Below are 14,950 nucleotides of genomic sequence, written 5' to 3'. Positions count from 1 at the left end.
ATGATCATTTATGAGATCAGCAGAAGAGACTAAGAACACATAGTTTGTCCAGGATTGTACCTCGACTCTTTCACTGCCAAAAGAAGTTTCAAAGATGATGCTTTATTGTACCTCAGGAGTTGCAGCATTCACATACAAGAAATCTTTCACTGTGAGGCAAGCCACAGACACTGGCCACAGTGATATGGCGAACCTCTACACAGTTGTGAAATTCCATTAATCCCTTGGTCCAAAGTAGCCACTGATCTATTTATCATAAATGGGGACTACTGTATTTTAGACACTGGAAATTTGGAGAAATAATCAATTATTATGACACTTCAATCATGACTGTGACAGAAATGAGTGCCATATTCAGTCTATTTGGTGCGCTTAAAGAAATCATTTCTGACAATGTGTCAAAGCATAATGAAAAACCTTTTCAAGAATATGTGGACTAGATGTGAACCATGGGTTATCCCCATTATTATTAAATTACTCTTGATCAAACAGCAAATGTTTCATTTGTTAAATCACTTATATTGAAGTGTCGGGTGATGAAACTGAGATCGATGTTGCCCTGTGACATACCCCAAAGCTGCATCTCTTGGATGTGAGGTTACTTTCACAGCGTAGATCATGTTCAGAAGATGTGAGGATAGGAGTTGGGATGTCATGTTGAGGCTATACAGGACATTGGTTAGACCATTTTTGGAATACTGCATTCAGTTCTGGTCTCTCTGCTATAGGAAAGATGTTAAGTTTTAAAGGGTTCATAAAAGATTTACAAGGATGTTGCCAGGTTTGCAGAGTTTGTACTATAGGGAGAGGTTGAATAGGTTGGGGCATTTTTCCTGGAAAGTCGGAGGCTGAGGGGAGCTCTTAGAGAAGTTTATAAATCATGACTGGCATGGGTAGGATGAATAGTCAAAATCTTTTTCTTAGTATAGGGGAGTCCAAAACGTAGAGAGCATAGGTTTAAGGTGAGGGAAAAAGATTTAAAAGGGACGGAAGGGATAACTTTTTCACAGAGGGTGGTGCGTGTATGGAGTGAGCTGTCAGAGGAAGTGGTGGAAGCTAATACAATTATAACATTTAAAAGGCATCTGAATGGGTATATGAATAGGAATGGTTTAGTATGATCTGGGCCAAATGCTGGCAAATGGGACTAGATTAATATCTGGTCAACGTGGATGAGTTGGACCGAAGAGTCTGTTTCTGTGCTGTACAACTTTATGACTCCATTAGAAATTATAGATTTTTGTTCAGAATATAGTTTATCAAATTAGATTTTACATGTTTTTATTGTATGTAAGTTTGGAGATTAGCCTGTAGTTTTCTGATGTGAGTTTAAAATTTTCAACAATACAGTATTTAATCAATAGATTTGTCTATCTGATGAATACTTTCAAAAAATAATTGTGTATTTTACCTATTAGTTATTCTATAGAGCTAATGATTTATATTTTGTTTAATTACATATACTGTAGTGAAACATTGTTTTTACTTCATTACATAGACAGCCCAGGAGTTATGGGAGTACAACCTATGTCTTTGGTCAACTCTCCCACTGGACTGACTAACATCCCAATGCAAGTTTATCCGCAAGTATCTTCCTTTGATCAAGTCTTGTAAGTTTTTAATTGGCACCATCCATTCTGTTTTTAATGAGTTAACCACAATGAATAGCAATGATTGAATCCTTTAAGTCTGGAATGACAGACTATATGTTGGTTTTTTATTGCATTGGGGGCGTGGTGGTGAGTTTGGACCGGGTTGGGGGCGGGGGGGTGGGTTTGGACTGAGTTGGGGCGGGAGGTGGGTTAGGTGCGGGGCCGTGCGCGCTGTGCTGCTGCAGTCTCCTGAATGGGGAGCAGACTTTAAAACTCCGAGCCCCAGAGGAAAAGCATTTAAATCTATTTTCTGAATAATCGTTTATCCGAATGAAATAGTGCCCGCCCATCTTGTTCGGATAATCGAGTTTCCACTGTATTCTCTTCCCCCTTGATTAAGTCCTAGTGTTCACTTCCTGGATGCAACTATTAAGCAGCACGAACACATATTCTTCCTCGCAATGGTCCCAAATTTTGAATCCAGCTATTTTTAAGCACTTTGTGTTGTCCCTTGTTTTGACACTTAATATCAGTCATCTAGGAAACAAGGTCTCCTTTCAGTCATTCACTTTTAAGACACCCAGTTGTCTTTAATTTTGGCATTAATTCCTTTAGGACAACACATTTCATAGAAATGTGGTTATCTCATCAGAAAATGTGGAATTGATTGCAGAAAGAGAGTTTGGTTTTGCATATGTTCTAAATTTTGATTCTGAGCATCATGGGTACAGTTCTGAGAACAGATTAACTGCACTCCTTCTGTATTCTAGAGATGATTAGCATAAAATAAAATAGAAAAAGGAAACTGTCAAAATAATTGTAATGAGCAGTGTGCAAGTATGGCACCTCTTTGCGCTTGACCTGGAAAATTTATTTTTGAGTTTATACTCACCAAGACAGAATCAATAAGATTCCTCTGAGATTTCAAGGGAAGGCAAAAGGAAAATGCACCAGATCTTGGTGTTTGAATGGCTTTACGCATTCATTTAACTACTAGTTTAACACTGAGCAACCTGCGGTCTCACTTCACCTGTCCTTGATACAATCGAGAAAATTTCAACCTGATAGCAGTTGGGAAGCTTTCACAAGCAAAGCATTGCTCACTGCAGCATTGTTTAACATTAACATTTGGTCATTTATCTCTAAGTTCCTGGAATATTGAATAGATATTAGTGCTGCTTCGTAATGCTGCTTTTTGCTATTATGAGTACTTCAGTGAATTCCTTAATGATGCAGATAGACATTGAGTTACTTTCTTAATTCCACATTTTCTGATGAGATAACCACATTTCTATGAAATGTGTTGTCTTAAGGGAATTAATGTCAAAATTAAAGACAACTGGACGTGTTAAAAGTGAATGACTGAAAGGAGACCTTTTTTCCTAGATGACTGATATTAAGTGTGAAAACAAGGTACAACACAAAGTGCTTAAAAATAGCTGGATTGAAAATTTGGGACCATTGCGAGGAAGAATATGTGATCATGTTGCTTAATAGTTGCACCCAGGAAGTGAAAACTAGGACTTAATCAAGGGGGAAGAGAATACAGTGGAAACTCGATTATCGAATGAAATAGAAAGTGCTATGGAAACTTGACTTGTTTGGCAGCATTTGTGATGAGGTCTCGAAGAAGCATCATACTGGACTCAAAGTGTTAACTCTGTTTCTGTCTTCGCAGATGCTGCCACACTAGCTGAGTTTCTTCAGCACTTCCTTTTTTTTCTTTCAGATTTTCAGCATCCACGGTATTTTCCTTTTATTATAAATGTAAAACATGGCAGGTATACTTTTGAATTTCCTTAGTAGGGACAAGGAAATAGTAACAATATATTTTTCAAGTCTATTTGGATCTGATCGCAAAATATTGCTAAGTAAATATAGAAGAGTAAAAGCATAACTGAGTAGACATTGTCCTTGAGTTGAGGGACACCTGACAAATTGGAACTTGATAGATGTCTGTGCCTAACTTTAACTTGGATATTTTGGGACTCTGTCATTGTCCACATGATCTCCATGAGTTGGTGGTTAGATTTTGTTGACCTGTTGAACTGCAGTTACTGGGACCACCTTGTACAGGTGACACATATAATTCCTTTGCTTGTGCAATTAAACAGAGGAAAGACAACAAAGTCTTCTGACCCACTGATGTTCCAGAAAAAGTAATCTAATCTGATGAGCTTTTGCTCACTTAAGAATTCATGCACTTATCTTACTCTGTCACATCTTTTTCTCATTGACTCATGGAATGTGGATGTGACTAGCTGGCCAACATTTTATTGCCCATCCCTCATTGTCCTTGAGAGGCGCTGGTGAGCTACCTTCTTGAACCTTTGCAGTCCACATGCTGGAGGTTGACCCACAAGGCCCTGAGGAAGAGAATTTCAGGATTTTGACCTAGCAATAGTGAAGGAATAACAATATATTTCCTAGTTAGGATGGTGAGTGGCTTAAAGGAGAACTTGCAGGTGGTGGTGTTCTCATGTTTTCTGCTGCTCTTGTCCTTCTAGATGGAAGTGGTTTTGGTGAATTTCTTCAGTACATCTTGTAGATAGTACACACTGCTGCTACGGAGCATCATTGGTCTAGGGAGTGAATGGTTGTGGATGTAGTGCCAATCAAGCGGGCTGTTTTGTCCTGGATGGTGTCAGTTTCTTGAGCATTATTGGAGCTGCACCAATCCAGGCAAGAAAAGAGTATTCCATCATATTCCTCACTTGTGTCTTGTTGATAGATAGTGGATACGTTTTGGAGGTCAATTGATTAAAATCATAAATATCTTAACTTAAGTTTCTAAACTCCAATGATTATAGGTGCATTCTTTCAATGCTTCATGTCAAGAATCAGCTGGGTAAACTATTTCCAATGCAAGTATATGCTTCCTTAGATAAGGTGATCAAAACTGTACAATGTACCTCAGTTCTGATCTCATCAATAGTCTGTAAACTAATATTATGACATGTCTGTTTTGGCTAGATGTCCGTAATTCATTAGAAATCTAGGATGGATCCCATTTGGATTGAAGTGTTACCCAATTTGCCATCTTTCTATTCTGCTCCTCTCTAATTTTTCTATTTCCTCCCCTGCACTCAACACATTTACTATAAACTTGTCACTAACTTAATTATTTAATGAAGACAGATGGACAGTGCTAATTTAGTCTCATAGTTGCACCCTTTGTCTCTATAAGAGGATTGCATTATCATCCCTAATTGGTCCCATTTCTTCCTCTTGCCACCCTTTTATTGTTAACATACCTATACAAGACTTTTTCATTTGCATTTATGCTAGCCATCAATCTGTTCTCTTACTCTCTCTTTAATCCTCTTGTTTCCTTTTTCAGCTCTCTGTACTATCTACACTCAGCATAGTTCTGTATTTACACTTACAATGCCACAGATGTAGAAGCAGAAATAGGCCATTTAACCTATTAAGTCTGCTCCACAATTCAATGAGACAACTGCTGATCTGATAATCGTCAACTCCACATACCTGCCTTTTCCCCAAACTCTTGATTCCATTACTGATTAAAAGTCTGTCTATCTTGGCCTTGAATATAGCTAATTCTCCTACTTGTCATTAGCGTACCTTCTCTGTCTCATTAAGTTCTTACTATCTTTAGTCATCCAGAGAGCTTTTGTTGTTTTTTACCCCCCCAGCGTTAATGTCCCAGTTCCTTACTGAAACTGTTTGAAGTCTACCAGTGTTCAATCATTATTCTGTTGACATTTGTTTATTTCAATCCATCTTGGTCACATCCCTTTTCATCCAGTTGCATGCTTTTACATTTGTTTGCTCCTTTTCCTTAACTTTGAGACCTGAAAATTGTTGTAATCTCTCAGTGAGAGCTGAGAACACAGGTCTTGATAGAGAGGAAGCAAAGTTGGTGTAACAATGTCAGCTCCATGGCAGCAAATATTGCATTAGACCTCGTACTGTTTTAGGTTGCTACACAATTTGGGGTCCTGGCCACCACTTTGAGAAGCTCTGCTATAGGCTACCAAATATCAGAAAGGAAGTAGAGCAGGAAGGCAAAGAGACAATATAATTATCAATAGTATTCCACAAATGCTGCTCTGGTAGCTCTACATCCAGCATTGCTTCCATAGTCCTTGGATTAAGAGTATCTTTGTGTGCATTGTCTCTTTGCCTTTCTGCTCTACTTCCTTTCTGGTATTTGGTAGCCTATAGCAGAGCTTCTCAAAGTGATGGCCAGGACCCCAAATTGTGTTGCAAGCTAAAATTGTGTGAGGTCTGATGCAATATTTGCTGCCATGGAGCTGACATTGTTACACCATCTTTGCTTCCTCTCCACCAGAACCTGCTTTCTCAGCTCTCATTGAGAGATTGCAACTATTTTCAGGTCTCAAAATGGCCTCATAGTGGGGAAAACATTTGGGAAGTACTGACCTATTGTATACACCCCTGTAGCATAATAGCTTTCATATTGTTCCTTCGTTCTAGCTAAATAGATTTTGTCTTTGACCCTCTGAACTAATTATTGATTATTTATTTGATGATTTAATTAATACCACCATTCCATTTCTGTACTTTTAATGTTTTAATTTCAGATATACACTTTTTGTTGCTAAGTGTTGGTCTCTGCTAAATATTCTTTTTTGCCATCTTGTCCTCTATTATTTCTGCATTTTGTGTATTTATTTTCTTTGGATTTACTTTTATCCTTGCATCTTTATGTAACCTCATTCTTAGCTAGTTTATTGTTATTTTTTAGTAGAGTACATCTGAATTCTATTGGCCCCCCTTTTAAATATTGTCCACTGTTAATCTACTTTTTGTTGGTATTTTTTCTCCAGTTCCATTCCCACACACAAACTTTGTTTTAGAAATTTATAACTTTGATCTTTGTATTATGCATCTTGCAATTTGTACAAATTGCCTAATTACATCTTTGTTCCTGTCTACCAAAGATAAATCAAAAGTAGTGTAACATGGATAATATAGAACATAGAACATTACAGCGCAGTACAAGCCCTTTGGCCCTCGATGTTGTGCCGACCTGTGCAACCAATCTGAAGCCCATCTAACCTGCACTATTCCATTTTCATCCATGTTTATCTAATGACCATTTTAAATGCCCTTAAAGTTAGCGAGTCTACTACTGTTGCAGGCAGGGTGTTCCATGCCTTTACTACTCTCTGAGTAAACAAACTACCTCTGACATCTGTCCTATGTCTATCACGCCTCAATTTAAAGCTATGTCCCCTCATGCTAGCCATCACCATCCGAGGAAAAAACCTCTCACTATCCACCCTATCTAACCCTCTGCTTATGTAATATGTCTCAATTAAGTCACCTCTCAACCTTCTCTCTGACGAAAGCAGCCTCAAGGCCCCCCTCATAAGACGCCCCCCCCACCCCCATACCAAGCAACATGCTAGTAAGTCTCCTCTGAACCCTTTTCAAAGCTTCCACATCCTTCCTATAATGCAGAACTGTATGCAATACCCCAAGTGCGGCTGTACCAGAGCTTTATGCAGCTGTAACATGACCTCGTGGCTCCAAAACCAAGTCCCTGTACCAATAAAAGCTAACACACCATAGGCTATCTTAACAATCCTATCAACCTGGGTGGCAACTTTCAGGGATCTGTGTACATGGACACTGAGATCTCTCCGCTCATCTACACTATCAACAATTTTACCATTAATCCAGCACACTTTATTCCTGTTGCTCCTTCCAAAGTGAATCACCTCACACTTTTCCGGATTAAACTTCATTTGCCACCTCACAGCCCGGCTCTGCAGCTTATTTATGTCCCTGTGTAACATGCAACAGTCTTTGGCACTATCCACAACTCCACTGACCATTGTGTCATTTGCAAATTTACTAATCCATCCTTCTACTCCCTCATCCAGGTCATATGTAACAATATGTTCTTTGAATTAATTTTAAATGCTTAATTACTGCTGTCCATTCAGCTTGAAGGCACAGACTGTACATTTTACTTTGATAGTCTGATACAATTGTAGTCACATATTGAATGGTAATGTATAAATCTGGTGCTATATACAATAAGACAGAATTACTTTGCCAAACTTGCTAACTTGGATATTGGATAAGTTGGATATTGTCATCCTGTGATATTTAAGTAGAAGTTTGAGGGCTTAATAGACAAACACAACATTAAGCCTTAAATTGTTTTGCAGTACAACAAATGCACGTGATGCTACTAATGTGAGAAACATAGCTGGATCTCTACCAGAACAAAAGCCAGTTTTATCAAAAGAAGGTACACAAAGTTACCAGGAATCACTGAAAAAGCAGGTGAGATGCACATAATTAAAAAAAAACTATTAATTTGACAGATTTTGCATATGTGATTTGGTACAAAATTTTAAGATAATTGACAAACACGCACACATTTTTATTTGTGTTATCCTATTAGCCAAAAGCAGTACATTGCGATGCTCAAGACAAAAACTAATTTTCAACTGTAGAATCTAGCTTAATTCTCAAATCTGAATTTAATATTTAGAGCAGTAGAATGTGGTGGAATATGTGATTTACTGCAGAATAAGATACAAGTGGTTGCATTTTGGATTAATTCAGTTTTTCTCAGTGCCAAAACAATGATGAGTGCATCAGAATAAATGATGGCATATAGACAAGTAAAGCATAGGTAAACGTTGTATCTAATTAAATCCCATTAATATATTCATCATGTTAGCCAGAATCGCATGTAACTTAGTAAAAGTGATGTGTTTACCAGAAATGAGAATAAAGCATATATAAACGAAAAACATTCTTACTACTATACGTATGAAAAGTTAGATGGATAAATTTAATACCAATTTAGAATAAATGCCTTTGATCAATTAAGTTGTTTTGACTCTCAAAGTAAAAATGAGTCAAAACATTGTACAAATGCTTTGCAGTCCTCTTGGCCTCATAAAGGGAGATTATTGGAATGGAAATTAATTTTGAATGATAGTATTCAATGGGCTGTATTGCATTAGCCATCTGTTGAATTACTTGCTTGATATCTAGCGTAGAGACACATGATTGTAGTTATTGCAAACCCACAGGTGATCACTGCAGGAGATCCTCAGACATGCAAGTACCCTCAATCCATTCATCCTCATCTGTTTCATAGGTGATCTCTGTCATCTTGACAGGCTGAGAAAACATAGGGAAATAAAAGCACCTCTTTCCCCTCTACTGGGTTTCCACATGAACCAATCTGCAAACTACACGTACCTCTCCTTGATGACAGTCTCTCTGCATCCCCTTAGATTGACATAAAAAATTCAAAATTGAATTATTTAAGAGCTGAGTTCAGAGCTGACATCCAATGACAGTTATCTGTCCATTGATAGCAACTCTGGGTTGGAATATTGTATGTCAGAGTAAAGCTCAAGCACTTCAATGAGTTAACAAACTTAACTTTACTAATAGTTTGTAGTTTATGTAGTTAGTGCAGTTTTTTTTTAAATGATTGTCCCTAACTCCTGTTTTAGGTGTTTGCCCATTTCTTTTCAAAATTGCAAATTTCACAATGGAGTGTTCCTGTTTGTAACCTGTGTTTAGCTGTTATAAAAAAATAAGATTAGATAATTATTATTACTTGATACACATTTATGCAGATGCAAGAAAGGGAAGAGAGGAAAAGAAAAGAAAAAGAAGAAAAGGAAAGATATGACGCGAAACTTGAAGAGGAAATGAGAATTTACAATCCATGGGGAAGAGGGGGAGGTGGTGCACCTCTAAGGGATGCAGAAGGAAATCTTCTCAGTATGAATTCTACTTTTTTCTTGGTACAGCTTTGTGCTTTATAAGCTGAGGCATATAATTACGAAGCATTAGTGCACTTGGCCATCTCATATAAATGTCCTAGCATTGAGCATCTTAAATTGGATACAGGTATAGCTTAAATATGAAGGAAGTTACCTATACTTTTGCTAATAAACTGCCTTAATCTACACAGGAAACTAGTTTTACTGCAGACTTCTGAAATCTATCAGCATGTAACTTAGAGTGAAGCTGTTGAATTATATATGGATACATAGACATATACCCTGAAAAATTGGAGTAAAATTTACCATTTGTGTATATGTGCAACTGAATGGACTCTTGTATTCTTTCACCTTGAACTGGATTTGAATCCAGGTTCAAGAGGTGCAAGTTAATAATTCCATCATTAATTCCTCTTTTGATTTCCAGTTCAAGTTGCATGGCAAATTTATAATTAATGATTCTGTTTTACTATATTCTGAACTGATTTATTTTAATTATTTGGTGTTATCTTACAGCCGATCTAAAGAAAATGCATAAGCAGAATGAAGATGCTTACAGGGATTATCCTCATCAAGGAAATCAGGATTTCAAAGTTTTGGGTTCTCTTAACCAGAATTTAGCTAGACCAGATGCTAATGCACCTCAAGAGAAAATCCGAGGTAATTTCACATGGTAGTAATAATTGAAAATAAATGCGTTTGGAAGATTCACTTTCTGTGGTGGGAAAACTTGCTCTTTCTTTTTAATTCCTAAATATTCTCTATCATTATTCTGTTCTACTGGCATAAATAGTCATTAGGAAGCAGCAAAAGGAAGATTTACCTTTAAGGCTTTCTGATCTAATTATTCTGATGTCCTTCTTATTCTTCCTTGGGTTGATTATGCTGCTGACTCTTGGGAAAGACTGACAGCTCTTAGAGATATGCCTTCTTCCTTAACTGGACTGCAGTCCTACAATGTCTCTTAGTTTATCACTGCCTGTAAAATGCCACCCAGGGTCCTGCTTTCCATCTTAGGGGATGGGTCCTGTGTTTGATCCTTGCAGCAAAACTACAGAGTTCATAAGAAGTTGTGGCCTCTTTGTTTCAAAGCCAACTCAATGGTTTGAGAACTTAACCTAGACTAGCATTGGAATGCAGCACTGAAGGATGAAAATTGATGACAGTTCAGTAATGAAGGAGAGTATCATGCTTTTCACTTAACCATTTACAGATTAAATTTATAGTATGTTAAGCAAAGTGGTTGTTCTGCAGCAATGTAGAATTGACTAAGGACTTCTCAACACAAACCTAAGCTTGCTACAAATTAGCTTGCTGTTCAGCAGATTATGGCACAGATTGGTTGTGTAAAGAACAATGGCATGCCGATTGTATTGGTCAAAGATATGTACTGTGAGAAAGTACCTCAAGTCTAAAATTACGTGTCATGGGTAAAGAGGCCCTTGAGTAGTGTCTTTGCAATTAAATTGCATTGTAATATTTTTTAATCATGTCAAAAAGTATCACACTGAAATGGACAGCAAGTACTTTATGCATTGTCAAATGTGGCTGTGTTAGTTTTGAAAGGTGTGAGTGGTTCTTTACTGAGGTAACCTACTACTTAACTGTTTTCAGATCTAACTTAGTTCTCCACCAGAAACTATTCTCACATCTGAGCCAGAACTTTAGCAAACTGAATCCAAAGGGGTTCTTGCCCAAGCAAAAAGAGAAATGAATCCCTGAATCTTCCAAACTGAACACGAGCTAATGCTTTTCAATGTTTATTCTCACGGAGTGAAAACTTCTCACAACAAGAACAAGTCCTCGTTAACACTCCTGCACCACTCGCTCTTATACTGGTTTTAAAAAGTCATGGATCCAGAAAGACTGACAAGTTAATTCTTAAGTTTGCTCATACAGCTAAAGCAAAGTCCACATGCCACTAGTTCAAAACTCTAAAATAAATGATATATGCAAAAACAGATACCTTACATCATAACCAATACATCTGTATTTTGATCTGAATATGGACCAGTAGCATACTTCTTTGAAGTTAACAAGGTTTGAAATTCCAGACACGCAATAGCAGTCAAAAACCACACTTTTCCACAGCATTGAGCAAGCAAAATAAACTTTGTTTGACTTTTTCAAGTTTATGCATTCATGTACAATTTGCCATCAACTAGAGATTGAGTCAATTAGAATTGGATTCACTGGAGTTTTGAAGAATAAGGGGGGGGGCAGTTTCAGAGAAATCTATAAAATTCTAAAAGGACTAATCTAGTCTCCCTCCTATAGGAAGGATGTTGTGAAACTTGAAAGGGTTCAGGAAAACAATATACAGGCAAGTTTCCAAAGTTGGAGGGTTTGAGCTATGGGGAGAGGCTGAACTGGCTGGGGCTGTTTTCCCTGAAGTGATGGAGACTGAGGGGAGACTTTATAGAGGTTTATAAAATCATGAGGGGCATGAATAGGGTAGATAGACAAGGTCTTGTCCCTGGGGTGGGCGAGTCCAGAACTAGACGGCATAGGTTTAGGGTGAGAGGGGAAAGATATAAAAGAGACCTAAGGGGCAACTTTTTCATGCAGAGGGTGGTACGTGTATGGAATGAGCTGCCAGAGGATGTGGTGGAGGCTAGTACAATAGCAACATTTAAAAAGCACCTGGATGGGTATATGAAGAGGAAGGGTTTAGAGGGTTCAGCCTCTGACACGCGAGGGAAACAGCCCTAGCCTATTCAACTTCTCCCTATAGGTCAAATCCTTCAACTTTGGCAACATCCTTGTAAATCTTTTCTGAGCCCTTTCAAGTTTTACAACATCCTTCCAATGGGAAGGAGACCAGAATTGCATGCAGTATTCCAAAAGTGGCCTAACCAATGTCGTGTACAGCTGCAACATGACCTCCCAACTCCTGAACTCAATACTCTGACCAATAAAGGGAAGCATACCAAATGCCTTCTTCACTATCCTATTGGATGTGAGTTTGAGAGGTACAGTTAGTAAGCTTGCAGATGTCACTAAAATTGGGGGTGTAGTGGACAACGAAGAAGGTTACCTCGGATTATAACGGGATCTTGATCAGATGAGTCAATGGGCTGAGAAGTGGCAGATGGAGTTTTATTTAGATAAATGTGAGGTACTGCATTTTGGGAAAGCAAACCTTAGCAGGACTTATACACTTAATGGTAAGGTCCTAGGGAGTGTTAGAACATAGAACATAGAAAAGTACAGCACAGAACAGGCCCTTTGGCTCATGATGTTGTGCCGAGATTTAATCTTAATATAAAATAAAGTAACTTAACCTACTCCCCCTTCAACTCACTGCTATCCATGTGCATGTCCAGTAGTCACTTAAATGTCCCTAATGACTCTGTTGCTGAAAGTATCTTGAATCAGTTTAAATTATGCAAATCATTTGTTCTCACACTTTAACTGTTTCCAGATGTTTTGAAGATGAGACAAATTTCGTCATTTTAATATTTCTTTTTTTGTAGGATTTACATTTGCAAATACGACACAGCTTTTCCAAGGAAATCCTGTCTGTGAACGAGAATTTGAAAAAAAAGTTGATGAGCAACAGAAATACAAAGAGTACCTACGCTTACAAGTAGATGCAGTTTATTTTTTTAAAACAATTGTTCTTTTCTGCTTCATTTCAAAAATATCAGTGTTCTGCTTTATCTATATAAGTAGTCAAGGATGTCTTCTGAAAATTACGCGCTATTTAAAGTTAAGAAATGCAACTGCTGATAGTAAATAGAATACAAGCTTCAAAATGATTTTTCTTTGACATTTTCTTGGCAGTGTTTATCCTTCTCTATTCCTGAAGATATTGATTTCTTACTGAGTTATAGATCTTAGTTGTAATTTGCCCTCTGTAATTTATGTTACTGGTTTTTGTTCAAATATGAATGTTAAGGGTGAGTTTTGGTGTACAAATTAATCATGATGCACTTCAGTCACAAACCCAAATTCTGCTCTTGTATGAGATATGCATGTACATGTTTAAGCTGTGGCTCTTTAGACAATGTTAAGAGTGAAAACTCAGGCTGTTTTTGTTTTGATTTGCTGTCAGTCTGATCCTGTGCCCAGTCTTACCACATGCACTGCTGCTTTTGCTACTTAACATATCATAAACTTGAAATCAGGATGAGATGTTTCTGTTTGGCTCAGTTAATTGTTGATAGTCATCTTGTGCCAAACCCGGACTTCAATAACTTCATATTAGGAGTGAAGTAGTATAGATTCTTCTTTCATTTGGTTTGAAACTTCAGTACATCCAGACTGCTACGTGTTCAACTCTGATCTAGATACATTATTTAAAACTCTTTTACTCCTATGCGTCATCTTGTTTGCCATGTTACTAAACTTCTTGTAAAGACTAAGTTGCTATTGTCCTAGACACCCATAGGGCTGCCCTCTCAAAGAGAGAGATGAATGAGTTTACCATGCCTCAGGAAAGTGGTGAAGTTGAGAATGCAGCACTTCTACGGTAGCCTGTGATGATGATGCTCTTTTAACAGGGCTATGTTGTCCCTGTTTTTTTTCAGGAGGTCATGAAAAAAAAACAGGTTCTGAAATGTCTGGGGTTGATCTACTTGAAGAAGCTTTTTAAGTTTTGAAAACAAACACTTGTACAATGAAATGGGAGTGGCCAGTTCTCCCAGCTCAGTTTTTCATGGGTTTGGTTTAGTTTTAGGAAGCAGTCAGTTGTGAAGCTGCTGAGCCCAAAGAAACAGGTCCATGCTGATTCTCCGTCTCTCTGTTTTCTCTCCTGTAAGAACCTGTATTGGATTTTTCCTTTTTTTTTTGTAAATGGGTATTTATGGGGATTGTTGCAATAATAAAATTTGGATAATTTGAGTTTTTGGATCGGCTATATTATTCTGTATTTTGTTTGTGTTTCATTTGGTAATCTTGCCAATAAATTCCATTTTATTTAAAACTAAGTGGTTAGGCCAGCTATATCACTCCTGGAATATCTGTGTTACACCTCCTTAAAACAACGACCAAAGTTAGGATCTGGGCTACTTTCTTGAAATGTTTTGAAGGGATTTGGCCTGATCCATAACAGATTGGGACTCTTTGCAGGATTTGTTCAGTAGTTCCAAATTGGGATTAGGGTTGCTGGACTTGAAGACAGAGAGTGATAGGTGTTAGTGTCTTTTGTTCCAGGTGTTGAATTCAGTTGGCATAAACAGCACTTGGGATAGCAATGGCTCTTCCAGTCACTAAGTATTTTCTGGCAGCGACAAAGTGACGTTGGGGGTTTTACAAAAGGTGATTAAGGCCAAGCTGCTAGAATTACCAGACAAGCTAGAATTGGAGCTATCTCTTTCCATGAGAAAAGGAGAGATAATTACAGCAATAGCTCAGCATTTAAATTTGCTGGAAATGCCATCAGAATCTTGGAAACAGCCAAAATTCAATTGAAAATTAAGCAGCTTGAGTTAGAAGCAAAAGTCAAGGAAAGGGCAACAGAAATGAAACCGTACGATTCAAAGCAGAGGAAAGAGAAAAAGAATGAATCGCTTTTGCAGAGCAAAGAGACAGAAAAGGAGAGAGAAAAGGAAGAAAGAAAGGAAGTTTGAACTTCAGAAATTGACTTTCTGGAAAGTCAGC

General features: G+C 37.7%; 1 protein-coding gene across 4 annotated transcripts in view; it reads left to right on the top strand.

The window, feature by feature from the left end:
* Nucleotides 1-14,950, top strand: part of LOC122549428 (centrosome and spindle pole-associated protein 1) — a 156,659-nt gene that overhangs the window by 95,213 nt on the left and 46,496 nt on the right. For all 4 annotated transcript variants that reach the window (XM_043689244.1, XM_043689245.1, XM_043689243.1 and 1 more), the window contains 5 exons: nucleotides 1,499-1,610; nucleotides 7,760-7,877; nucleotides 9,197-9,344; nucleotides 9,863-10,006; nucleotides 12,823-12,935. In XM_043689244.1, coding sequence (XP_043545179.1) covers nucleotides 1,499-1,610; nucleotides 7,760-7,877; nucleotides 9,197-9,344; nucleotides 9,863-10,006; nucleotides 12,823-12,935 — 635 coding nt within the window. The remainder of the gene's footprint in view (nucleotides 1-1,498; nucleotides 1,611-7,759; nucleotides 7,878-9,196; nucleotides 9,345-9,862; nucleotides 10,007-12,822; nucleotides 12,936-14,950) is intronic.

Source organism: Chiloscyllium plagiosum, chromosome 4, assembly GCF_004010195.1.
Source record: "Chiloscyllium plagiosum isolate BGI_BamShark_2017 chromosome 4, ASM401019v2, whole genome shotgun sequence".
NCBI lineage: Eukaryota > Metazoa > Chordata > Chondrichthyes > Orectolobiformes > Hemiscylliidae > Chiloscyllium > Chiloscyllium plagiosum.
The sequence above is the reverse complement of the archived record's forward strand: the minus strand, read 5'-3'. Positions and strand labels throughout refer to the sequence as shown.